Raw genomic sequence first — 27287 nt, forward strand, 5'->3', positions numbered from 1 at the left:
AGTGCCTGGGTCAATGAGGAAGTGAAGATGGATCCAGCTCAACACACCGGGCAATTAATTAAAATTCAGCAATCTTTATTGGCAAATCCTTTTAAAAACTTGTAGAAAAGACAAGGCTAAGCCAGTGTTCAAGAGTTTTTCACTCGAAACGCGTATGGCATTTTTTATACACACCACCCCATAATGTATGCTTTGTTGTCTGAGATGTCCTTTTTTTGTCAATAAAGATTGTTGAATTTTAATTAATTGCCCGGTGTGTTGAGCTGGATCCATCTTCACTTCCTCATTATATTATAGTGCCTGCAAAGTGACATTATATTAAATCTCATTCGCATGATGCATAAAAAAATCCCTTCAGAAAATAAACTGCGGCGCAGATTTAAAATTCACGTCGTTTCATTTTTTTTGATCTGTGGAATTTACCCTTTGCAATTCACATGGTGAAATCCACTGCAGATCCAGGACCAAATCAACACGCCACTGTGGATTCTTTGTGGATTTTTTCCTCTGAATTCTGTCCCATGTGTATGAACCCTTAGTCTAGTTTTTAATGTCCCATATAAAGGTATGACATTTTCTTTGTATTGCTTACAAGCTCAGATTTATGTATTGGATGTGATTATTCCATTCGTGGCAGCAAATCTGTTAAATGCTGATATTTATTAATCTTGGTAAATGTTTAGACTAGATTTTTTCTGCACACTGAATTATATACCAAGATTTGCTAGTGACACTTCCAAGTTATGTTTTGATAATTGGCAGATTTTCTAGTAGCTGTAATTGATTCTTTTTTGGCCTATTTTTTTATTATTTTGTGTTAAATCTTCTTCTTGGAGCATCTCACTCTGCTTCGTTAATTGAGGTATTATCACAACTAGAGACAATTAGAAATGGGTAATGGAGCCAAGTATGGTACCAAGCGTGAGATCATGCACTGCAGGGCAGCTTAGTTTAGAAAATACCGTAATCTCTTCACCCAAAGTTTAAAATCAAACATAAGAAACGTGTAATTATAGTAATGAAATGTATAACAGAAAGCACTCTCCATAATGAGGATACACTAGCACATAAAGAATATATGGCAGTATAAAGCACCAGCATTGCTGCTGCTTTGTTCTTCTCACACAGCATCTGTATCTCTGTGTCCAGTGAACCATAAGCTGCTCCTGTTTCCTAATGTAAATCAATATTAAACACTGCTAAAATTCTGCAAAAAATATAGATCCCGGATTGCAAATGTACCTACCTTATAGGAATCCTGGTGTCAGACCTCCAGTTCCATTTTAGGATGTATTTAGTAATGCCCGCCCAGGGTTCCCACATTAAACAGATCATTATTCAGCTGTTTCCTTGCTGACAGGAGATACTCTGGCCAGAAGCAAACTCACTTTCACCTACATACAGTATACACTAATTAATATCATTATATTTATCTCCCATAATTTTGGTTGAATATAACCTTTTTCACTTGTTTTCTCACCTATTGGTCTTGCAATTAAATAAAATCACTTAGCACTGAATATATATATCTTGGAGTATGTCTTGTGGATCCAGAGCAAAATAGTCTTTTGGTGCACTGAAAGACTAATCCCCTGTTTAAAGGTTTTTTTCAGGATCTCACATTAAGGCCACAGCTCCACTATCAGTATTCGGTCAGTATTCGGTCAGTATTTTTTCTCCGGAGTGGGAGCCAAAACCAGGTGAGGAACAATCAGAGAAAAGGTATAATAGAAACAAGTCACCAATTCTGCATTTATCACCCACTCCTGGTTTTGTCTCCCACTCCTGAGAAAAATTACTGATCAAATACTGATAGTGAGGCCGTGGCCTAAGGCAAAGGCCCCATTATCAGTATTTGGTCAGTATTCGGGAAGTAATATAAAATAAAATGAATAATGTATTATTAGAGAAGTGTTACAAAATTATCATCTTGATACAAAAAATAACACCTTACTTTTGATCACAGGTCCTCCTATTGCACCTGAAGATGTTACTGTGCATCCTGGACCTAACCCTGTTACACTTTTGGTTACATGGAGACCCCCAGTACTTTCTCCAACAGGAACCTCCAATGGAGCAAATGTGACTGGTTTTGCAGTGTATTCTAAAGGACAAAAGGTAAAAACTAGCTGAGATAATGTTTTTTTTGTAGTGTTTTTCAAATATGAGCCATGTAATGGATTTTAAATACATTCCTTTAATAATCCAACTATCAGCACAGAGGGGAATACAATTATATCCAGTTCAGCCAATCCTCTGTGAACTAAACAAGTGGGACTTGTTATAGAATAATTGTTGTAGAATAATTTGCATTTTCTATACATAATACATTGTATAAGAATGATTTGTGAGGCTGATATATTTAGCTCACAGAACATTGCTTAGATTGGAGATAGTAGTATCCAATTCTCAGCTGATTGGTGAACCAGGTCTGTAATAGTTCTACCTCTTGATGACAGCAAACATTTTGCAAAGATTTAAAATTGACAAGTGATGGAACATAAAATACCATATTTGTGGATTATAAAACGCACTGCCGAAGGAGGAAAATAGAAAAGAAAAATTTGAAGCAAAAATGTGGTCATGACTCATTGTGGGGGGAGGGAGATAATCTGCTTCTGACGGTGTTATTGGGGTAATGTCCCCCAATTCTGTACTAATGTCCCCCATCCTGGTGTATATGGGGCCCATCCTGGTATACAATGATCCCTATCCTGGTATACGTGATCCCCATCCTGGTATATATGGCCCCTCCATGGTGGTATATACAGTTATATGAAAAAGTTTGGGCACCCCTATTAATCTTAAGCTTAATGTTTTATAAAAATTGGTGTTTTTGCAACAGCTATTTCAGTTTGATCTATGTAATAACTGTTGGACACAGTAATGTTTCTGCCTTGAAATGAGGTTTATTGTACTAACGGAAAATGTGCAATCTGCATTCAAACAAAATTTGACAGGTGCATAAGTTTGGGCACCCTTATCATTTTCTTGTTTTAAATACTCCTACCTACTTTTTACTGACTTACTAAACCACTTTTTTTGGTTTTGTAACCTCATTGAGCTTTGAACTTCATAGCCAGGTGTATGCAATCATGAGAAAAGCTACTTAAAGTGGCCACTTGCAAGTTGTTCTCCTGTTTGAATCTCCTGTGAAGAGTGGCATCATGGGCTCCTCAAAACAACTGTCAAATGATCTGAAAACAAAGATTATTCAACATAGTTGTTCAGGGGAAGGATACAAAAAGCTGTCTCAGAGATTTAACCTGTCAGTTTCCACTGTGAGGAACATAGTAAGGAAATGGAAGAACACAGGGACAGTTCTTGTTAAGGCCAGAAGTGGCAGGCCAAGAAAAACATCAGAAAGGCAGAGAAGAATAATGGTGAGATCAGTCAAGGACAATCCTCAGACCACCTCCAGAGAGCTGCAGCATCAACTTGCTGCAGATGGTGTCACTGTGCATCAGTCAACTATACAACACACTTTGCACAAGGAGAAGCTGTATGGGAGAGTGATGCGAAAGAAGCCGTTTCTGCAAGCACGCCACAAACAGAGTCGGCTGAGGTATGCAAAAGCACATTTGGAGAAGCCAATTTCTTTTTGGAAGAAGGTCCTGTGGACTGATGAAACCAAGATTGAGTTGTTTGGTCATACAAAAAGGCGTTATGCATGGCGGCAAAAAAACACAGCATTCCAAGAAAAACACTTGCTACCCACAGTAAAATTTGGTGGAGGTTCCATCATGCTTTGGGGCTGTGTGGCCAATGCCGGCACCGGGAATCTTGTTAAAGTTGAGGGACGCATGGATTCCACTCAGTATCAGCAGATTCTTGACAATAATGTTCAAGAATCAGTGACAAAGTTGAAGTTACGCAGGGGATGGATCTTTCAGCAAGACAATGATCCAAAGCACCGCTCCAAATCTACTCAGGCATTCATGCAGAGGAACATTTACAATGTTCTGGAATGGCCATCCCTGTCCCCAGACCTGAATATCATTGAACATCTGTGGGATCATTTGAAGAGGGCTGTCCATGCTCGGCGACCATCAAACTTAACTGAACTGGAATTGTTTTGTAAAGAGGAATGGTCAAAAATACCTTCATCCAGGATCCAGGAACTCATTAAAAGCTACAGGAAGTGACTAGAGGCTGTTATTTTTGCAAAAGGAGGATCTACTAAATATTAATGTCACTTTTCTGGTGAGGTGCCCATACTTATGCACCTGTCAAATTTTTTTTGAATGCAGATTGCACATTTTCTGTTAGTACAATAAACCTCATTTCAAGGCAGAAACATTACTGTGTCCAACAGTTATTACATAGATCAAACTGAAATAGCTGTTGCAAAAACACCAATTTTTATAAAACATTAAGCTTAAGATTAATAGGGGTGCCCAAACTTTTTCATATAACTGTATGAACCCCCATGCTGGCATACATGGCCCCCATCACGCCGCACACATAAAAAAAATAAACGATTCTACTCACCTTCCCTGCACTTGCTGGAGGCGCGGTGCCCTCTTCTGATGCCGGCAACTGACTTCAGCGTGTAAGCGGCGCAGCGCTTGATGTCAATACCATGCACCCCCACATGCCTATATCAGCTGCCGGAATATTCACTGCTCCCCACGCCCGGTACTATGGACATGGGAAGCAGTGAATATTCATTTTCTTTCATTTTGGACACATGTGGTGGCCCACCCGCTGCAGGAAGCTAGCGGCTGTGGCTAACAAGTGTGCCCACTATTAAAGAAAATAAATATGCACTGCTCCCCACGCCCATAGTCCCACCCACCTCTCCGTGCTGGCTTCAGTTTAGAGAGGTGGGCGGGATTATGGGCTTGGACAGCATTGCATATTCATGTTCTTTAATAGCAGGCACACATGTTAGCCCCAGCGCCGCTTCTGCCTCTTGTGACCTGCTCCTCCACCCGCACTCCCACAGCCACAGTCAGTGTGAGGTACATCCAGACTACAAGACGCACCCCCCACTTTCCTCCAAAATTTTGGGGAAAAATGTGTCTCTTATAGTCTGCAAAATACTTTAGATTAGAATATGATTTAGGACTGTTCATTATACAATAAATGCATTTTAATGTTCATTTTGTTGCAAAGCTAGAATACAATTCTGTAATAAAAACTTTAATGGGAACCTGCAGGCAGGTTTATTCTGTTCCCTGACTACATCACGTCACTTATTGGATATCTTGAGGAAGGTTTAAAATCTCAGTTTATCTGCTGTATCGTTGTAGTCCACCTTCCCTCCACATCTTAATTGATAGTGTTTTCCCTATGTACAGTATACAGAGAAATCTGGCAACCATTGGTGGGTGGACCCTGTAATTAGGGTTTCAGTCACTAACTTTTTGCTGCATAAACTTGAAAGAGAACCTGTCAGCTGCCCTAGACCCCCCACCATAAATGTCTATATTGCACTTTATATCTACCAAACCTTTGTAGCTTATTGATTGTTGAATAACCATAAATTAGTTATAAAACGGCGTTTGTGATATGTAAATGGAGAGTGTTGATTTCCCAGAAATAATCCTCCCTCTAATCATGTTGTCACACCCCTGTAGGCATGAGTGACACGAAGGCGACATCTCCACTGGCTCTTTAGAAATCCTGCACATGCGCAAGGCATTCTGTCTCCCTGAGAAAGTGCAGTGAAGGCGAGTGTATGCTCCCCAGCATCATCGGCAAACTGCACATACCCATGGAAGCAGCAGTGACGTAAGACTCAGCCAACCGCGGAGGAGCGCCACAGTCACTGGCAAAAGAACTGGTCATACATATACTACTAACAGTTCTGCCTCACTGCTGCCTCCCTCACTCCCTAAGAGTGACATCACTCTTGAAAATCTTGTCACTCACCTCCACAGGGGAGTGATAACATGATAAAAGGGAAGATTAGCTCAAGAAATTCAATGCACCCCCACCCCCGACTAGTCACCCACTAATTAGTTTAGCGCAAGCGCAGTTTTTAGGCTGATTTTACGGCTATTCACCACTCACTAAGCCATGAAAAGGGACTTGTTAGAAAGTAGATATAAAGTTAGGTCCAGAAATATTTGGACAGGGATCGAATCTTCATGATATGGTCTCTATATGCCACTATTTTTTATTTAAAATACACTACAATTGTATCTCAGTTGTTTCAGACTTTCTGGTTTAATTAAAGAGGTTGAACAAAAATATCCTGTGAAATGTTTAGGAATTGCAGTCATTTTTCTACAAAGCCTCCTCATTTCAGAGGCTCAAAAGTAATATCATAAATATCATAAATAAGTTAAGTTTTAATAATTTGTAGAGAATCTTTTGCAGGCAATGACTGCCTGAAATCTGGAAGCCATGGACATCACCATGCCACAGTCTTTTACTGCAGCTGACTTGTTGCTTGTTTGTTGGTATTCCTGCTTTAGGATTTTTCATAAGCATGTGGCTCAATGGGGTTGAGATCTGGTGAATTACTCGGCTATTGCAGAATATTCCACTTCTTTGCCTAATGCTATGTGAAGCAGAAATTTCCTGAGCCTTTCTGCATCTCCTTGGCAGGAAAAACGCATGCGTTTTTTGGTGCGTTTTTTCATGCGCTTTTACATGTGTTTTTTAAAGCGTTTTGTACATCAATGAATGCTTTTTAGAGCTAAATAACGTTATTTGGTGGAACATAAACCTTGGATTACCATCAGAACTGGGGTGAGTGTGTTGGTTAATTTGAATGATTAAAGAATGTCTGTAGTATTTCAAATAAAGTGTTTACTCTGTGTCTGTGTGTTTATTTAACTCTTTACTTTACTTAAATTAGTTTTGGTTATTAAAAGGTCTGATTGACACCTTGTCATCACCAAACAAAACAGCTGGGTGTCAGCTAGTCCCATTCACCCAATCTTCATTAGCATTTCTATTCATGTAATTTATGTGTCTGCTGTGAGCTGGTATTTTTACCCTTGGAAGGTGCCATTTAAAAACATTTTCCCTGGCCATAATTAATATCTCACAGCTGGTTCGTTTGCCTCTACGTCCCCACAAACAGCAACAAGCAGCAGCGCGTTGGACGCAGAATATTGCAGAATGTTGGGTCCAAAACGCTGTGTTCTAATGCTGCACTTTCGTTGTCGGTACATGTGAATCCACCACATATAATGACACTTCAATCGGTCAAAATCTGCAGCGGAGACTAGCGTGTCCGCTACAGAAATTGACATGCTGCGGGTGAGTTTGGGTACGAGGCCAAGATCAGGAGCCACTGAAGGTTTGACGCTGCGTGTTTATACAGCGTCAAACCCGCAGCGCCCAGATGTTACAGCATAGTGGATGGGATCTCTAGAAGTCCCATGTCCACTATGCGTGCAGCAGAGGCTGCGAATCACCCTTGGACACTGACATGCGGCATGTCTTTCAGGACCGCATCATGTCAAATTCTCTTGCGGAGTCGCTAGTCTCCGCAACAGAAATTTGACCACTAGAAATTATAGAATGCGGTAAATACGCATGGTTCAGTGAACACTAGTGATGAGCGGACGTGCTCGCCACTGCTCGGTACTCGCACGAGCATCACTGTGCTCGACAAGCTCAGCGCTCAACGAGTATTTCCGGGTTGCTTGGGAGGGAACTTGGGTCCCCTCCCTGCATGTTTGGTACTCTTCAGAGATCCAATGAACATGCAGGGATTGCCTGCCACACACTGTAATGCCGTAGCCATGTTGGTTGTGGGCATTACAGTGATTGGCTGGCCACATCATCAGGTGTATATAAGACCGGGTGCCTCCATGCTCGTCACAGTCTATTCCAGAACCAGGCAGAGTAGGGAGAGGTGCTGCTGCGTCAGTGAGAGATTTGTTTCTTTATAGTTAGTATAGGTATTCCACAACATATATCTATATCCACCTGAACTAACAGTCCTTCTGAGGACTAATCCAGCTGCATATAATCCGTGCTAGGCAGGCAGGCAGTGTATGTTGCAGACTGCAGTGCATGATACAGCACAAGAGGATCCATTGAACGTCCTGTTAGTATAGGTATTCCACAACATACAGTACATCTACATCCATCTGAACTAACAGTCCTTCTGAGGACTAATCCAGCTGCATATAATCCGGGCTAGGCAGGCAGGCAGTGTATGTGGCAGACTGCAGTGTATGATACAGCACAAGCAGGTCCATTGAACATCCTGTCTGGTGCTGCTGTAATAATTACAGATATTTCTAAACATAGAAAGGCAAATTTTTTTTATCTTAATCATGGTTATTTGCTTAAAAAGCAATCCAGAGTACACCATTTTTCTGCTCACTGCAGAATCAAGCCAGATCTGTTCCATATTTCAGCATTAAAAATCCAGAAATTTGAACTGAACTTGGAAAATATTGGTCTCCTATTCCATTCTGTTGCAGTGTGTCGGTGAAGCTATTCACACTAGGTCTCCATGTAGAGTAATATTAGTAAATTACAGGTCTACAATTTAAAGCCGTCGTTCTCTGTCAGACATGTCACCTAAAAGACTTCAAAAATCATAAATTTCTTCCATTTTCATTCCGTTGCAGTGTGTCGGTGAAGCTATTCACACTACTTCTCCGTGTAGAATAATATTAGTAAATTACAGGCCTGCTATTTAAAATCGTGGTTCTCTGTCAGACATATCACATACAACTACATTCCAAAATCAGCCATTTCTCGAGAACGTGGAAATATTGTCCTCCATTTAAAATGGGCAAGGTGCATGGCAAGGGACGGGGAAGTGGACGTGATGGTGCATGCAGAGGCCGACGACGTGGCCATGGGCAAGGTGAAATTGGGCCACAACAAACACCCACATCTTGTCGCTCGACCTTCCTGTCCCAATTAATAGGGGACCGCAGAGCACCACTATTTAATACAGAGCCATGTGATAAGGTTCTTGGTTGGATAGCAGATAATGCTTCCAGTCACTTGGCCACAACCACCTCCACCCTGTCTTCCACACGGTCAAGTCTCAGTAGCCATGAGTCTGGATATTCCTCACGCTGATCCTCCTTCCTCCCACCATGCCGAGTGCCCGGAGACAACTGATCCCACACTTGGACACTCAGAAGAGCTGTTCACTTTTCCATTTCTAGATTCGGGCCTCTCGCCTGGCCAGTTTCAAGCGAGTCAAGAGGAGAACGAGTGTAGCGATGCCCAAATATTGGAGCAGGCATGGTCACACGAAGGCGACGGTGGTAAAGGGCAATTACTGTCGCAAGAGGTAGATGATGATGATGAGACACAATTGCCAGAAAGTAAGGAGGAGGACCAGGGTGCGGAAGTGGAAAACGAGCTGGTGGATGATATAGTAACTGATCCAACCTGGCAGGGGGACACACAGAGCAAGGACAGCAGCACACAGGGGGAGGGAGGCGTAGCACCACAACAGGCAGGAAGAAGCAGTGTGGTGGCCGCAGACAAAAGGTGGGAAAGCGTTCCTCGTAACGCCAACACGACAGAAGTTGCCAGTACAACTGTTAGGTCTTCCTGAGTCTGGTTATTTTTTAAAGACTCTGCAGATAACCCCAAAAAGGCCATTTGCACCATCTGCCAGGCCAGCATCAGCAGGGGTAGCAAAACTAGCACCCTGGCCACCAGCAGCATGATCAGACATATGGCAGCAATGCACCTAACTAAGTGAGCTGAATTCCAGGGTCCAGCAACAATGTCTGCAGGTGACACCACTGCTTCTTCCGCTGTTGTGCGTGCACGCCAATGCCCTGTCCATTGCGCATGCCAAGATGCCTGTCGCCCTGCACCTGTCGTTAAACACTCTCAAGTAGCACCATCAGCAAGCACATCCACGTCCTTGTCCCAGCGCAGCGTTCAGTTGTCCCTACCCCAGTCCTTGGAACGCAAGTGCAAATACGCAGCCAACGCCCCACAGGCCACACTACTAAATTCACACATTTCGCGAATGCTTGCACTCGAAATGTTGCCTTTTAGGCTCGTGGAGACGGAAGCTTTCCGCAACCTGATGTATTGCGGCCAACCCTCGGTACTCGGTCCCCAGCCACCACCATCTCTCCCGGTGTGCCGTCCCCGCATTACACGAGCACATGTCCCACAATATTAGACGTGCCCTCAACAACGCAGTTACTGGGAAAATCCACCTAACCACGGACACGTGGACAAGTGCTTGTGGGCAGGGACGGTACATCTCGCTGATGGCACACTGGGTTAATATAGTGGAAGCCGGCCTTGGGACGGAACATGTCCTCCCGATGCCGAGGATTCAATCTACATCCACATTCTACAGCTCCTACAACTCCTCCTCCTCTTCAGCATCCATCTCTGAAATGACCACATCAGTCGCAAGCTAGAAGCACTGCAGCACTGCCTCGGCCAAGCGGCAACAGGCTGTGCTGAAGCTAATATGCTTAGGTGACAAACCACACAACGCTTAAGGGTTGTGGACAGGTCTGAAAGAGCAGGCAGATCTGTGGCTAACACCGCTGACCCTACAGCCAGGCATGGTCGTGTGTGACAATGGCCGGAATCTGGTGGAGGCTCTGAGGTGAGGCGAACTCACACGTACCATGCCAGGCCCATGTACTTAACCTCGTTCATCAACGATTTCTCAAAACCTACCCGGATCTGTCAGATCTGCTTGTCAAAGTACGCCGCCTGTGTGCCCATTTTAGAAAGTCAGCTACAGCTTCCGCTGCCCTTGCCGTGCTTCAGCAGCATTTGCAGCTTCCAACTCACCGACTGATCTGCTATGTCTCCACGCGTTGAAACTCTACATTTCAGATGTTGGGAACCATTTGTGAGCAGAAGAATTGTTGACTACCAGCACCAACAAGGCCGTTGGTATTCAGGTCAGACTCCAGACATAAAACCTCAGGAGTGGATATGGATGTCAGATATCTGTAGCATCCTCCAAAATGTTGAGGACTCCACCAAGATGGTGAGCGGTGATGACGCCATAATTAGCATCACCATCCCGCTTCTTTGTCTTCTGAAATGCTCTCTGCTCGCAATTAAAGAGGACGCATTGCAGACGGAGCATGATGAGATGGATTGGGTGACAATGAGGAAGAGGAGGAGGAGGAGGAAGAACAGGAGCTAGTTTCCTGTGCTATAGACGGTACTAGCTGCGCAACTGCAGCGTCATGCTATTCCATCCGGTTTGCATTTAGTTGGACCATCATTTATTTTTCAACAGGACAATGACCCCAAACCAGGCTGTGTAAGGGCTATTTGACCAAGAAAGAGAGTGATGGAGTGCTACGCCAGATGACCTGGCCTCCACAGTCACCAGACCTGAACCCAATCCAGATGGTTTGGGGTGAGCTGGACCGCAGAGTGAAGGCAAAAGGGCCAACAAGTGCTAAGCATGTCTGGGAACTCCTTCAAGATTGTTGGAAGACCATTTCCGGTGACTACCTCTTGAAGCTCATCAAGAGAATGCCAAGAGTGTGCAAAGCAGTCATCAAAGCAAAAGGTGGCTACTTTGAAGAACCTAGAATATAAGACATATTTTCAGTTGTTTCACACTTTTTTGTTAAGTATATAATTCCACATGTGTTAATTCATGGTTTTGATGCCTTCAGTGTGAATGTATAATTTTCATAGTCATGAAAATACAGAAAAATCTTTAACCACTTCGCGCCAGAGCCTGTTTTTGCCTTCGTGACCAGGCCAATTTTTTCAATTCTGAACACTGTCACTTTATGAAGTAATTACTCTGGAACGCTTCAACGGATTCCCCTGATTCTGAGACTGTTTTTTCGTGACATATTGTACATCATGATAGTGGTAAAATTTCTTCGATATCACTTGCGTTTATTTGTGAAAAAATCGGAAATTTGGCGAAAATTTTGAAAATTTTGCAATTTTCAAGCTTTGAATTTTCATGCCCTTAAATCAGAGAGATATGTCACGCAAAATAGTTAATAAATAACATTTCCCACATGTCTACTTTACATCAGCACAATTTTGGAACCAAAATTTTTTTTTGTTAGGGAGCTATAAGGGTTAAAAGTTGACCAGTGATTTCTCATTTTTCCAACAAAATTTACAAAAACATTTTTTTAGAGTACACATCATATTTGAAGTCACTTTGAGGGGTCTTTATGACAGAAAATACCCAAAAGTGACACCATTCTAAAAACTGCACCCCTCAAGGTGCTCAAAACCACATTCAAGAACTTTATTAACCCTTCAGGTGCTTCACAGGAATTTTTGGAATGTGGAAGAAAAAAATTAACATTTAACTTTTTTCACAAAAATGTTACTTTAGACCCATTTTTTTTTATTTCACAGGGGTAACAGGAAAAAATGGACCTCAAAATTTTTTGTGCAATTTCTCTTGAGCGCGCTGATACCCCATATGTGAGGGAAAAGCACTGTTTGGGCGCACTGCAGGGTTCGGAAGGGAAGGAGCTCCATTAGACTTTTTGAATGTAAAATTTGTTTGAATAATTAGCAGACGCCATGTTGCGTTTGGAGAGCCCCTGATGTGCCTAAACAGTGGAAATCCCCCACAAGTGACACCATTTTGGAAACTAGACCCCTTAGGGAACTTATCTAGATGTGTGGTGAGCACCTTGAACCCCAAGGTGCTTCACAGAAGTTTATAATATTGAGCTGTAAAAATAAAATTTTCACATTTTTCCCACAAAAACATTTTTCATCCCTTAATTTTGCATTATCATAAGGGTAATAGGATAAATTGCACCATGAAATTTGTTGTGCAATTTCTCCTGAACACGCTGATACCCCATATGTGGAGGAAAACCACTGTTTGGGCGCACGGCAGGGTTTGAAAGGGAAGGAGCGCCATTTGACTTTTTGAATGTAAAATTTGTTTGAATAATTAGCGGACGCCATGTTGCATTTGGGGAGCCCCTGATGTGCCTTAACAGTGGAAACCCCCCACAAGTGCCACCATTTTGGAAACTAGACCCCTTAGGGAACTTATCTAGATGTGTGGTGAGCACCTTGCACCCCCAGCTGCTTCACAGAAATTTATAATATTGAGCCATAAAAATAAAATTTTCACATTTTTCCCACAAAAAATGTTTTTCATTCCCTAAGTTTGCATTATCATAAGGGTAACAGGATAAATTGCACCATGAAATTTGTTGTGCAATTTCTCCTGAGTACGCCGATACCCCATATGTGGGGGAAAACCACTGCTTTGGTGTATGGCAGGGTTCGGAAGAGAAAGGAGCGCTATGTTGGCTGGGATAGGTTGCAGACACCATGTCACATTTAAAGAGTCGCTGACATGCCGAAACAGCAGAAACCCCCACAAGTGACCCCATTTTGTAAACTACACCTCTCAAGGAATTCATCTAGGGAAGTAGTGAGTATTTTTTAACTTTTTAATTTATACCATTGGGCAGTGAAAAAAGCATAATTATATTTTTACCACAAAAAAACGTTTTACCCTCAGATTTTACATTTTCACACAGGGTAATGGGTAAAAATGGTGCCGAAATGTGTCACACAATGTCTTCTAAAAGTTGCAATACCCCATATGTGGCTGTATCGTACCGCTCAGCCATACGGCGAGATCTGGGGGGGACGGAGCGCTATTTGACAATTGGAGAACAAATTATTGTAGAATAGGCATTTGGATTTGGGAGCACACAATTTTCTGAATTTCTTTTGGGGGGCAAGGGCCATTTCGCTTTTCCAGAGCCTTTCTGCTACCAGTAACTTGGAATATTTTTAACAGATGACGGACCTGAGTGGGGACTAGCTTTTTTTGTGGACTGAGTTGAAGCTTTTATTGGGAACATTTTACGTAACATTTATCCGGCGCTCGAGGCTGAGCACTTACACCGTGGTTTCCATCTAAATTTCCAAGTGATGTAATTCAGATGAAACCCCTGCGGGATCCATTCACTATAATGAGGCAGCAGAGTTACTCTGGACTCCGTCTGGCCTCTGTTTAGCGGTGTCCTTTTTTTCTGAAGTGCACAAAACTGTGGCCAACCGCACTTTTATGCAGGCCTAAAACAAATGACACTGTGGGATCACAGGCCAGATGGCATCTACAGTGGCCTATATCTGCCTCATTACAGGGAATCTTCCGTCATGGGTTCCGTCTGAATCACGTATTTCAGAGATTTACACAGAAACTCTGGTGTAAGTGCTCAGCGCAGAGCGCAGGATAAATGTGGGCAGCGTCTTACTGCGATCTTTGGGAGACCTAATAAACAAATCAGTAGCAGGTGAAGAATTGGTTTTATTTATTTTTTACGCCATTCCCCGTGAGGTATAAGTGATGAGATTACTTTATTCTTCGGGTCGGTGCGATTACAGAGATACCAGATTTATATCGGGTTTTATCACTGACAGCTGTCACACACTAAGAGACGCTTTTTTTTGCAAAATCTAGTTTTTGCATCGCCATATTTTGAGAGCTATAATTTTTCCATATTTCGGCCGACAGAGTCATGTGATGGCTTGTTTTTTGCATTACATTACATGAGATCTTTGCTGACTGTTTCACAGTCAGTGTGTCCTGCCAGGCTTCAGCTGCAGGCTGAGCCAGGCAGGACACCATATATGGCAGATCTGGAGGCGGTCATGTGACCTCCAGCTGCCATAGCAACGCCAGGTCCTGGAAGGTATAAGGGGGCCGTCGGAGAGGTAAGTGGACGACCCCCTCTCCTCCTGCTGTCTTCTATATGCCGCGATCACTATAGATCATGGCATATAGAAGACAGCAAAGGGTTAACATCACTGGGACCTGATCCAATCAGGTCCCGATGATGTTCCCTGTCAGAGCTAACGCTCTGCACCGGAATCGCAGCGCTTGCAGGACCCTAGGGGTCCTGAGCGCTGCGAGACCACCCACCGTTTTTAAACGTCGGCGCTGCACCGAGCCCAGCAAGCACCGACGTTTATCTACAGTGGGCCGTCGCGAAGCGGTTAAACGTTGGCGCTGCACAGAGCCCAGGCAGCGCCGACGTTTATCTACAGTGGGCGCTCCTGAACCGGTTAATTGCATTCCTTTGAATTTATCATTTATGTTACTTTTAAAAGTTTTTATTGTGTAAAAGCGCCAAAACATAAATAAAAAAAGATATAAATGTAGTATTGCTGTAAACGTAAAGACCCAAAGAATAAAGGTGCCTTATCAATTTTACCACTTTCAAAATGGCATAAAAAAAAAACCAAAAAACTATTTTAAAATTGCTGTTTTTTGTTCATTCTGCCTCCCAAATATCAGAATAGAAAGCAATCAAAAAATGTCATGTGCCTGAAAATGGTACCAATCAAAACGTAAACTCGTCCCACAAAAAACAAGCCCCCTCTGTCAGCACAAATCTAGGAAAATTATAACTCTCAAAACATGGTGATGCAAAAAAAAGCATCTTTTAGCGTGTGACAGCAGCCAAACAGAAAAACCCGATATAAATCTGGTATCGCTGTCATTGCGCCGAACCGAAGAATAAAGTCGTCTAATCACTTATACCGCACCAGGAACGGCGTAAAAAATAAATAAAACCAATTCTTCATCTACTACTGATTTGTTCATTCTGCCTCCCAAAGATCGCAGTAAGGCTCACCTCACATTTAACCTGCACTATACGCTGATCGCTTCCACTGGGGTTTCCATGTAAATCCTAACATACATGATTCAGACCGAACCCCCGGCAAAAGATTCCCTATAATGAGGCAGATGGAGGCACTCTGGACACCGTCTGGCCTATGATCCGGCAGTGTCTGTCTTTTTAGGAGTGCCAAAAAGCAGGGTCTGCCACATTTTTGTGCACTTCTGAGTCCAGAGTAACTCTGCTGCCTCATTATAGTGAATGAATCCCTTGGGGGTTTCATTTGAATCACCTCATTTGGAGATTTAGATGGAAACCCCGATGTACTGATCAGTGTAGAGCGCAGGTCAAATGTGATCCAAAATATTATGTAAAATGTTCCGAACTAAAGCTTCAACTTAATTCACAAAAATAGCAAGTCCCCAATTATGTTTGTCATATATTAACGGAAATATAGGGGGCTTCCAAATTATTGGTAGCGCAAAGGTTCTGGAAAAGCAAAATGGTTCCTTGCCCCCCAAAAGAAATTCAGCGAATTCTGTTTCCCAAATCCAAATGCCCTTCTCCCTTCTGAGCCCCAAAGTGTGCCTAAACCACATTTAGCATCCACCTGCTTGGCAGTAGTATAATTTCCAAAAGGGGGTCATTTGAGGGGGGTATTCTGCTCTTCTAGCACTTTGGACCTCTGTATATGGAGTCCGCAAAGTATTCTAGGAAAATCTGCGCTCCAGGAGGCAAATAGCCCTCTGTCCCTCCCGAGTCTCTCTGTGTGGCTAAGCAGTACTGTATAGCCAAATATGGGGTATTGCCACATTCAGCAGAAATTGTGGGACAATTTTTTGTGCCATTTTTACCCATTTCCCAGTGTGATTATGTGAAATGTGGGGCTAAAAGAAAACTAAATTTTTGTGGTAAAAATGTAATTATTTTTTCTTCACTGCCCAATGGTACAAAATTCCCTGTGGTGTCAATCTGAAGACTGCACCCTTAGATGAATTCATTGAGAGGTGTAGTTTGTAAAATAGGGTCACTTATGGGGGGATTCTGCTGTTCTTGCACCTCAGGGGCTCTTCCAGTGGGTCATGATATTGGCAAACCATAACAGTAAAATCTGCACTATAATACGACGCTACTTGCCTTCTGAGCTTTGCACGGTGCCTCAAAAGTAACTCCCGATTACATGTGCAGTATTGGCGCACTCAGGAGAAATTGCACATCAAACTGTGAAGTCCATTTTATCCTATTAACCCTTATAAAAATTAAAAATGTGGGGCTAGAACAACATTTTAGAGGTAAAAATGTAATTATTCTTTCTTCATCACCCAATGGTATAAATTTCTGTGAGGCACAAATGGTGTCAAGATGCTCACTGCAACCCTAGATGAGGTGTAGTTTGTAAAATGATGTCACTTATGGGGGGTTTCTGCTGTTCTGGCTCCTCATGGGCTCTACCAATGTTACATGGCACCCTCAAACCATTCCAGCAAAATCTGAACTCCAATATGGCACTTCTTCTCTTCTGAGCTTTGTACTGTCCCTCAAAAGTAGTTTTTGACCACATATGGGGTGTTAGCGCACAAAAAATTGTATAGTGCATTTTCTCCTGCTACCCCTGTGAAAAAAATAATTGAGGCTAAAAAAACATTTTTGTGGGAAAAATTTAATTTTTCTATTTTCACGGATCAATGGGCTCAACATTATAAACTTCTGTAAAGCATCTGGGGGTTCAAGGTTCTCACCACACATCTAGATAAATTCCTTGAGGGGTCTAATTTTCAAAATACATCTCAGGATGCACCAAACTGTAGATTTTGCCACTCCTAATATTGTAGCAATTTCTCGGATGGGTTTTTTCTGTTTTTGCAGCTTAAGGATGGCTTGTTTCACCTGCATGGAGAGCTCATTTGACCGCATGTTTACTTCACAGCAAAACCTTCCAAATGCAAGCACCACACCTCAAATCAACTCCAGGCCTTTTATCTGCTTAATTGAGAATGACATAATGAAGGGATTGGCCACACTTGTCCATGAAATAGCCTTGGAGTCAATAGTCCAATTACTTTTGGTCCCTTTAAAAACAGGGTGGCACATGTTAAGGAGCTGAAACTCCTAAACCCTTCATCCAATTTTAATGTGGATACCCTCAAATGAAAGCTGAAAGTCTGAACTTCAACTGCATCTGAATTGTTTTGTTTAAAATTCATTGTGGTAATGTCTAGAACCAAAATTAGAAAAATGTTGTCTCTGTCCAAATATATATGGACCTAACTGTATGCCCCCCAAAGTCACTTCAAATGTAATGTTTTTGGAAAAATTAGAAATTGCTGATCAACTTTGAACCCTTCTATCTTCCTAACAAAAAAAAATTATGTTTCAAACATTGTGCTGATGTAAAGTAGACATGTGGTAAATGTTATTTATTAACTATTTTATGTGACATAACTCTCTAGTTTAAGGGCATAAGAATTAATAGTTTGAAAATTATGACATTTTTAAATTTTTCCCAAAATTTCCGTTATCTTCACAAATAAACGCAAGTTATATCGAACAAATATTGACGTACAATATGTCGCTAGAATACTTTCTCAGAATCACTTGGATATGTTGAAGCATTCCAGTGTTATTACCTCATAAAGTGACACTATTCAGATTTAAAAAATGAGGCTTGGTCATTAACGTATAACGTTTAAAGCGGGTCGGTCCTTAAGGGGTTAATGTTGATAAATGTAGATTAATGCACCTAGGATGGAGAAATCTCATTGCTGTATATTCAATAAATGGGAGTATACTTGGGACTACAGAACAAGAGAGGGACTTGGGTATTCTGATACAAGTAACCTGAGCAGCAGTATTCAATGTCAAGCAGAAGCTGCAAAAGCAAACAAGATTTTAGGGTGTATAAAAAGAGAGAGAAAATCCTGTGATCTTGATGCATTGTTACTGCTCTATAAATCACTTGTAAGGCCACATCTAGAATATGGGATCCAGTTTTGGGCTCCACATTTTAAAAAAATATATTCAGTAGATAGTCAGTTCAAAGACGGGCAACTAGATTATTACAGGGGATGGAAGGCCTCTCATATAATGAGAGGTTAGAAAAGTTGGGCTTGTATAGCTCAGCTGCAGCTTAGAAAAAAAAGTCTGAGAGGAGATCTCATTCTTATGTCTAAATACATTGGTGGTCAATACAAAGGACTGGCACATGACTTAGACTGCACGCGTGCCGACGATCAGGAATAGCAGCGTTTTGGACGCAGCTCACCTGTGCTGCGTCCAAAATGCTGCGTTCCACATTAGAAATACAGTGGATGGGATTTATAGAAGTCCCATGCCCACTGTGCTTCTATTTGACATCGCATAAACCCACCCGCAGTGCGGGTTTACGTGCCACAGTATGTCAATTTAGTCTCCGCAACAGAAATTTCCCTGATAGAATGAGCGAAAATACACTGCTTCCAAAATGCTGATATATACTGATCTTGGGCACATAGCCTTTTTCCATCCAAAGACCTTACAAATGACCAGGTGCCTGGAAGAAAGGCGATTTCGGCAGTTAAATAGGAAAGGGCTCTTTACAGTTAGAGCTGTCAGACTGTGGCATGCCCTTTCACAAGAGTTAGTAACGGCAGACAATATAACAACTTTTAAAAAAGGGCTGGATGATTTCCTCAGCAGAATGGCATTGTGGGATATAAATAATTTAGGGACAGAGAATGTATAATTGGTAAAGAAAGGTTGAACTTGTGGACCTGAGTCTTTTTTCAACCTACGTAACTATGTACTGTAACTATGATTATATAACTATACTTTGCATATGTTTTAATAAACAGCTAAAATGCCAAAATTTGTGTCACTGTCTAAATATTTCTGGACTTAACTGTATATCACTGCACCAGAATGGACCGTGATTTACCTGACTGACCACGGGACTCCTGACCCGAAATCAACAGCCTCATAGTGATACATGAGACTGTTAAATTCAGGATAGGAGACCTGTAGTCAGTCCTTAAATCATGGTTTGAGACGGTGATACACGGATGTCTGAATGAGGCCTTGGACCGAAATTAGCCATCTTTGTTTTACAGTCCAAGCATGTACCATGATGTACAGAGAAACCATGGGTCTCCTGAACTCTACAGCTAACTATGAAAGATGAGACAGGGAAACATGTACTGCGGCATGGCAATTTTTATTTTACACTAAGTTTGTACCTTAACCTCACCCTCAACTTCCTTTATATGTGCCGACACAGAAATATTGCTCCTTATTCAGTCTGTTAGTGTTTCCACACAGTATGGTACCCCTTTCATGCTCCCCCAGTGTCCCCCATACAGTATGATGTCACCTTCACAGTATGATGCCTCGCTACACACAGTATGTTGTCCCCACAGTGTACACACAGTTCTGCTACAATAACACACACACCTTTCAGGTGTCCTGCTCTTCTTCTCCGCTGCCTAGCCATTAGATCTCTTCTCTATTGTTCAGTCTATACAGAAAATTAATATCCTGCCAAAACCTTTAGGTCATGTGAGAATGTCACATGGTAGCAACAAACAACAAAATATTTGTATTGTGCGTTTATTACAGTGGACTCAAAGTACCACAGGGTCCTTACAGGATTATAAGCTTCTGCATAGACTGCATGGTGGAGGAGGAATCTGATGGTTTGCTGTTCCACCGTAATATTCAGCAATATATTTATCCTGAAAAGACAAATACAGCTGATGAATTTGGGGCAAACCCCTATCTCCAGTGAGACAGTCAGGACAGTCCCGCGCTGGATTCAGGACAGTTGGTGCATATACGAGGCCTTCAATTTTGTGTCAGGAGACTGTGGCAAGGCTGTGCTGTGCAGTTTGTACTAGGACTGTAATACATGGACATCTGAATTCAGCCTCAGACTGTTTACATAAATTGTACCCCTGCATTTGATTCTCATATAACTATTGTAGCAGAGTCAGGTTTTACAGGGTTAAGTCCTAGTTCTGCAGAATTTGATTAGATGCACCTGCCTACATTTTTTTTTTTTTTTTACTAAGAACCAGATCTGTGTTCACTAGGTATGTGAGTCTGCTGGATGGAGCAGAGTGGAGAGTGCTGAAGCTGGTGAGTGTCCAGCCAAAATGTGAGCTGTAGCTGAGAGAGAGACATGCCCAGGTCTCTCTCTGACTGGAGACTGCATGGGTCAGCTAGGAAAGCTGAGAAGTCTGTGTGCAGAGAATTGTGTGGAAGCTGCAGCCTGTTCAGTGTGAACTGTGCCTGTGGTTGAACACTTCTGTTTGGCGCTGGTAGCTGCTGGTGCTCAGGGTGAAGGGGATACTGAAACTGGTAAGATCGTTTCTTTTCTATGTATGAAGATTGCTCTGGGAGAAAGGACTTTAATCTGTTAGGGTGAGCTTGCACTGACATATATGTGCCCTGCTAAATAAACTGTTTATTTGCTGTGATACCTTTGTGCCCAGAAGAGGCTGTTTTTGGTTTTGAATTTCTTGGAGCGTTATGAAAACAATAAAACTGCACCTGTTTGGACCAAACCACATTGACTGTGGGAACGCTACCTAATGCCTACCTGAGAGATTGGATCCCTACACTATACAATTTCTTACTCAGAAGTAGATAGATTAGTGCATTCTGGTATCCTCCATTTTGATATTTTAAAAATATATCTATTTTTACCGTGTTAGCCAGTAAATAGTGGCTATCTACTGGCTAACAGAGTACAAAGATATATATTTTTCCTGTATCAAAATGGAGGATATTAGAATGTACTAATCTATCTACTGGCTAACACAGTACAAAGATATACAGTGTATTTTTCCTTACTCAGAAGTGACATACAGATAATAGTATCTCCAGTCAGATCACTAATTCTTAGTTCTAGAAACCAAGAAGAGTTTGTGGATTTGTTTGCGCTGCTGGTTATTGAAGACGCCAATTTTAGAAAATGAATTAGACATGCAGTTCTAGTCGACGTGTTTCAAAGTATAATACACTTTTTTCTCAGGAAAAAACATATAGCTGTATCCTCATACTTTGTTTTCACAGCATTAGCCGACACAGGAGGAGGGATATACAATTTCTCAACTTCAGTCTTCAGTCTGTCTGCATGGGCTGGTATTAGCACTCACCTGATAAGCAGTGGATACAGCACTTAAATTCTGCTCACTTGTGTGACTACCTACTTCCCCTCACTGTTGCAATGCTCAGTGCATAGCCCACATAAGGAGGTGGAGTCACCTGCAGGCTAAGATGATGTCACCAGCAAGGAGGAGGAGGCAACCTTAACTTCTTCATGGCCTGTCCTCCTCCACTTCATCCTGCTTGTGGCTGTCTGCTATACCAGGCAATAACGCGTGGAGGAAACAGACAGCAACGAGCAACACACAAGCTGCAGGTTGGGGAATCCTGTTCTACAGTATGTAATTCATACATTGATTTCTGTGACTGTTAGAATATGTTCACTCTGCGACTTTTTCAGACAGTGAAAAATATAAATTTTTCAAGCAGAAGGCGCTTCATGGATTGCTCCTTTTTTTTGCAGTTTTGTAGACCTGAAGAGTCTTTATTTGTGCTTTTTTTCTACCTGTGTTTTTTTTTAGCCCTTTTTCAATATTTTTGGACATCTTTATACTTGCGCTTTCCGAACTTTTTTTTAATATCAATTTAACAATGAAGAAAATGCTTATGTTTTTTGAAGCATTAATGCGGAGAAAATGCCCCAAAAAGACTCCCTGGCGTCTTTTTAGCTTTGCCATTTACTTGTATTGTAAAATATTCAGCGTCTTCCTATAAAAAACGCCAGAATAATGTACATCTTTTTTACTTCTTGGCATCTTTGCAAGCCTGATCCATTTAAAGGACTTTTGAAAAACCTGCTCATTAAGTCGTTTTATCATACAAAATAATAGGACTCTTCTTTTGATCGTTTTGTTAGCGCTTTTAGGCCATTTTTTGAGTGCATCGGATACAAAAAAGGCAGAAAAAGATGCAGTGTGAATATAACCTTAGGGTATATTGTCATGCACAACACTCATTTTAGATATGTTTACGATTTTCCCATTTACCTGAATAGTTCTTACGGGAATCAATATGCTGGTCACTGAATCAACCCTATTCAGATGAATGGAATTGGTTTTCATTTGCAGAAATTCTTGCAACAAATTTGCCGTGTGTAAATATACTATTTAGATGTCTTAAAATCTTCTAGAATCCCTTTAACTGATTAAGGATTATTCACAAAATGGAGAAAGCTGACTCGTAATGGTTTGTTCTGCGTACTTCAGCAAATACATACGAGTTTGAACATCTGCTTTGTAGTCAGTGAAAAACAAACTAAATATGAATGGACGTTAACATGTAGATTAGAAAATGTAAATGGTTCCTTAAGATTAAGGAAGATTAAAAGACTTTTTAAAATTTTACTTAAAAATAAATAGATTGACCATTTAAAAACTTTTAGTATATATATTTAAAGGGCATCTGTCAGAATGATCAATCCCCTCAAACTTTTTATATGATCATGATGCTCTCTGAAAGATAATGTCATACACACCTTTACTGATGAAATCTGTTGTTCCCTGATTTAGAAATTACTGTTTCACATGTAAATGAGGCTTAAATGCTCTGGGCATGTCAAAGCACTTCCCAAGGCTCTGTCTCCCTGGCTGTATTCCTCATCCAGACCCACCTGTCTCAGCTTGCCCTGACATTTTACTGGCTTTGTAGTCGAGAGCCAGTGAGCAATCAATCTAACAGAGGAGAGTGGGAATGGCCGAGGAATAAAGCCAGGGAGACAGAGGGATGGGATGTGCTCTGATCATGCCCAGAGCACTTAAGCCTCATTTGCATACAATAAGGTAACAAAAAACAAAAATTCTTAAAAATAAATAAATAAAATATATATAAAAATTAAAATCATCCCTTTTCTCCCCCATGAAAAATAAAGTAAAAAAAAATCAACAAATTTGGTATCATTGTATCTTAAAAAACTCAATCTATCAACATATAAGATAATTGAAACTGCATGTTAAACCGCGGAAAAAAAAATTAAACTCCTGAATTGCCTTTTTTTGGGTCGCTGCACTTACTCCCCCCTCAAAAAAATGCAGTAAAAGGTGATCAATACATCGTATGTAAAAGATGTTTCCGCAAAAAAGCAAGCCATCTTGTGGCTATTTAGATAGCAAACTAATAAAGTTATGGCTCTTGGAATAAGGAGAGCAAAAAATGAAAAATGCAAAAACTGAGAATTCTTGGATTATTAAGGGGTTAAAGAGACGACTAATGGTAAGGTATAGGAATTAACCCATCTAGGTCATTTATTCAGTCTTTTGCTGAAGACATTGCTTTTACTGACACAAAGAATCCTATATTCCTCATATTTTTCTCATCTGGTGGTCTCTAGTGTCCAGCAGATATTTGCATTTAAAATGGTTGGTCACTTTTGGGGGCATTTTTTTTTACCTAAATATATGCATTTTGGTCTAAAAATCATTGTTGCTTATTTATGGCAACATACCACATTTAAATTTGAATGTGCTTGGAAACAAAGAGCCTGCAAAAACAAAGCAGTGCAAAATGATTTTCAGCCCAAAATACATGCAATTAAGTAAAAAAATAATTGTAGGTATCCAACCCCTTTATGGTCTAAACTAGACATATTTGAATGCAATAATGTAACACAGCAGAAAAAAAGGTGAGGGAAGAGCAGTTAATGGTCCATAGCTGCTGGTTAGATTTGCTCTCTAGCACGTGTGCTGTGTTATTTTGCAGCATTGTTTCAGAAGCCTTGACACATAGTATTTGCATCAGTTATATTGCTGTGTGCCATTCATATTCTAAGGCTGCGTTTCATCATAGTGTTTGCGCCCGAAATCTTCAACCTTTTAGTGTTTTCATAACAGATTTTGGGCAGATCTGCTAAAATGTGCGGAGCTGGGAAGGAGCCGGGGTGGAACATGGCAACGGCCACTCAACATATTCATCAAAAGTGGCAGCATTCCTTATGCCAGAAATGTTACTACAGTCCCTGACTAGAGTAACATTTCTGGCGAGGACACTGATAATATGTGCCTAATTCATTAAGTGGTGTGCTCCTCTTAATAGGTTAGACACATCTTATTCCTGCACGCCTCTCATAAAGACTGTTGTATGAAACTCCAGTATTAATGAATCGGGGCCTATGTGCTAAAAAAGTGAAAGCTTGGACTGGTGGCTGTGCAGTTGGTAGTGTATCCTGGGAATTGTAGTTTCACAACAACTGGATAGTCAATGGTTGGAAACTACTGGCTTAAAGGGGTTGTTTGGCCTAAAGCCACGGCCCCACTATCAGTATTCGGTCAGTATTTTTTCTCAGGAGTGGGAGACAAAACCAGGCGAGGAACAATCAGAGAAAAGGTGTAATAGGAACAAGTCACCAATTCTGCATTTATCACCCACTCCTGGTTTTGTCTCCCACTACTGAGAAAAAATACTGACCAAATACTGATAGTGGGGCCGTGGTCTTAGGGTACAAGTCTGCAGTCACTCTATGTGTTACTTGCCCTCTAGACGTGCGCGGCCTCTTTCAATACAGTGAATATTCACTGTCTGCAGTCACATAGATTATCTACAGACTTGCACCCCAAGGCTGGACAACCCCTTATGTTTAAGTTGATCCACACACTTTTTTTTGTACATAATTACTTATGTGTTTATTTTTATCTCCATGCAATGTCCTACTTACCTCCTCCAGTAAAAGTTGAGAAGTTGAGTTGATTTTGCCAGTAAGAATTATGAAAGGATATTGTAGCTTGTATTTTTCCCTCTAAACCTTCTTTTTTTCTGTCTGTGAGCACAGGTGGCAGAAGTCGTGTTTCCCGCAGCTGAAAACATTGTGGTGGATCTCATGAAAATACTCAATTTAGATGCCAAGGAAGTTACAGTGAGGACCTTGTCGGCACAAGGGGAATCTGAAGACTCCTGCACTGCTCTCATTCCATCTGATTTACTGATGACTCCAGCACAACAACATCCAAGGACTATGTCCAAATGCAAGCCATTAGCTAGTGCTGGTATGCCAGATACCAAAGATGATCATGTATGTTCACACAGAAAACTGGATGATGCTTGGGACCATTCCCATTCGGTGTCTCCCATCCACGGGCACACATTGGAACCCCCGCTATCAAATTTTCATAGCCCAGGTCATGGTAGAAGGTCTCCCTCTCCTCAGCGGATACTTCCACAACCTCAAGGTGCACCCATATCTAACACAATGGCCAAAGCAATGGCGAGAGAAGCTGCACAAAGGGTTGCAGAGAGTACCAGGGTAATGTATGCATTATCTTTAGTGATGTTTGTTTATTTATTTTTTTTGCCTTACACTTACTTTGCACACTTTCTATTGAAGAATATCTCTGTACATATGGAGTTTAACAATGCTTATACTACAGTGCACCGAGCCTGTACAGCTACGGTATATGGAATAAAGCAGTGTTAAAGGATCTATATTACTATAAGTGATCTAATCCAACGTTATTCAGCTCAGGTGTGAATGAGGCCTTAGAGCTCATTTAGATGTCCATGCCAAACGGTCCGAGCACGGACTGCTAATCTATAGGCTGGCTGCAGCGCTTCCGAACTGAGCATGACAGCTTCATATATTTCTATGAAGATGTCATGCTCGGGTCGGGAGACCCGTGGCCAGTCCGTGTATTATGTTCCGATCTCAGACTGATTTGCACAGACATCTAAATGAGCCTTTACCATTACATATGCTCTTAGTTTATGTTCTGTTTCACCCACCTCAGAATGAGAAGAGGAACCTGTTCAGTGAGAGGAGCATTGCAGTACATGATAACTCAGATGAAGAAGAAGATGGCTATGATTCTCCGCACATTAAAAGAAAAGGAGCTTCTGTTGATGAGTTCCTAAAAGGCTCAGAACTTGGGAAGCAGGTAATTTGGGAAGTGTGAAGAGACCCCAAAATACTGGCATCTAGTATTTCCAATGATACAGCAATGCTGATTGACTGTAGGCCAGGTTTAAAAGTAATTCAATGTATATCCCTGATGAGTAGACATATCTGTTTTTATTTTTATTTTTTTTAATCAATAAGCTTCCTATATAATAGGAAAATAACAGTCAGATGTACCTGCTGCTGCTCCAGCACCAGCTCTACACTGCTGCACTCATTCTTCATTGATATGACTGCACAATGACATCACATGATCACTGCAGCCAGTCACCGGACTCGGGGCAATCTACATCTGCATCACCGCTGATCCCAGTGATTGGCTACAGCGGTTATGCGGCGTTGACGTGCTGTCACTGCTGGACAGTCCTGATCATTCTCAGGTCATCTCTGTCACCAATATTTTAGTTTAGCTTAAAAATCTCAAAGCAAAATACTCTTTATATACAGTATGTTGTATATACTTCTGAAAATATCCAAAGTCTGTGATTGCAAAATGTTTTATTTTCCAACTCCGAAAGTGATGGCATATTGCTAGAATAAGCTATTGCTTTCTGATCAGTGGGGTTGTGACCTCTGGGACCCCCTGAAAATAAAGGGGCTGAATTAATTTGAATGGGTCTATGCTACACAGCATATAGTAGATAACAACATGCTTCACTGTGCAGGAATGTAACACTGCAGCCCCTTCATCCTCAGGATCGGTGGGGTCTCCACAGAGATTACTACCAATGGTGTACCGCCAATGGCGGCAGGCCACTCAGCCTCTATGGGGCCCGTGCTGTCGCCGGCACTGGGATCCCCGGCCC

At 41.6% G+C, this 27287-nt stretch overlaps 1 protein-coding gene across 24 annotated transcripts in view; it reads left to right on the top strand.

Annotated features, from left to right (window-relative positions):
- RIMBP2 (RIMS binding protein 2) overlaps positions 1-27287 on the top strand; it is a 711286-nt gene that overhangs the window by 558223 nt on the left and 125776 nt on the right. For all 24 annotated transcript variants that reach the window (XM_073676113.1, XM_073676112.1, XM_073676118.1 and 21 more), the window contains 3 exons: positions 1967-2118; positions 25363-25833; positions 26315-26461. In XM_073676113.1, the coding sequence (XP_073532214.1) occupies positions 1967-2118; positions 25363-25833; positions 26315-26461 (770 nt within the window). The remainder of the gene's footprint in view (positions 1-1966; positions 2119-25362; positions 25834-26314; positions 26462-27287) is intronic.

The sequence above is a fragment of the Phyllobates terribilis genome, unplaced genomic scaffold (genome assembly GCF_046119375.1).
Source record: "Phyllobates terribilis strain yellow unplaced genomic scaffold, ASM4611937v1 Scaffold_1__5_contigs__length_1240528914, whole genome shotgun sequence".
NCBI classification, from domain to species: Eukaryota; Metazoa; Chordata; class Amphibia; order Anura; family Dendrobatidae; genus Phyllobates; species Phyllobates terribilis.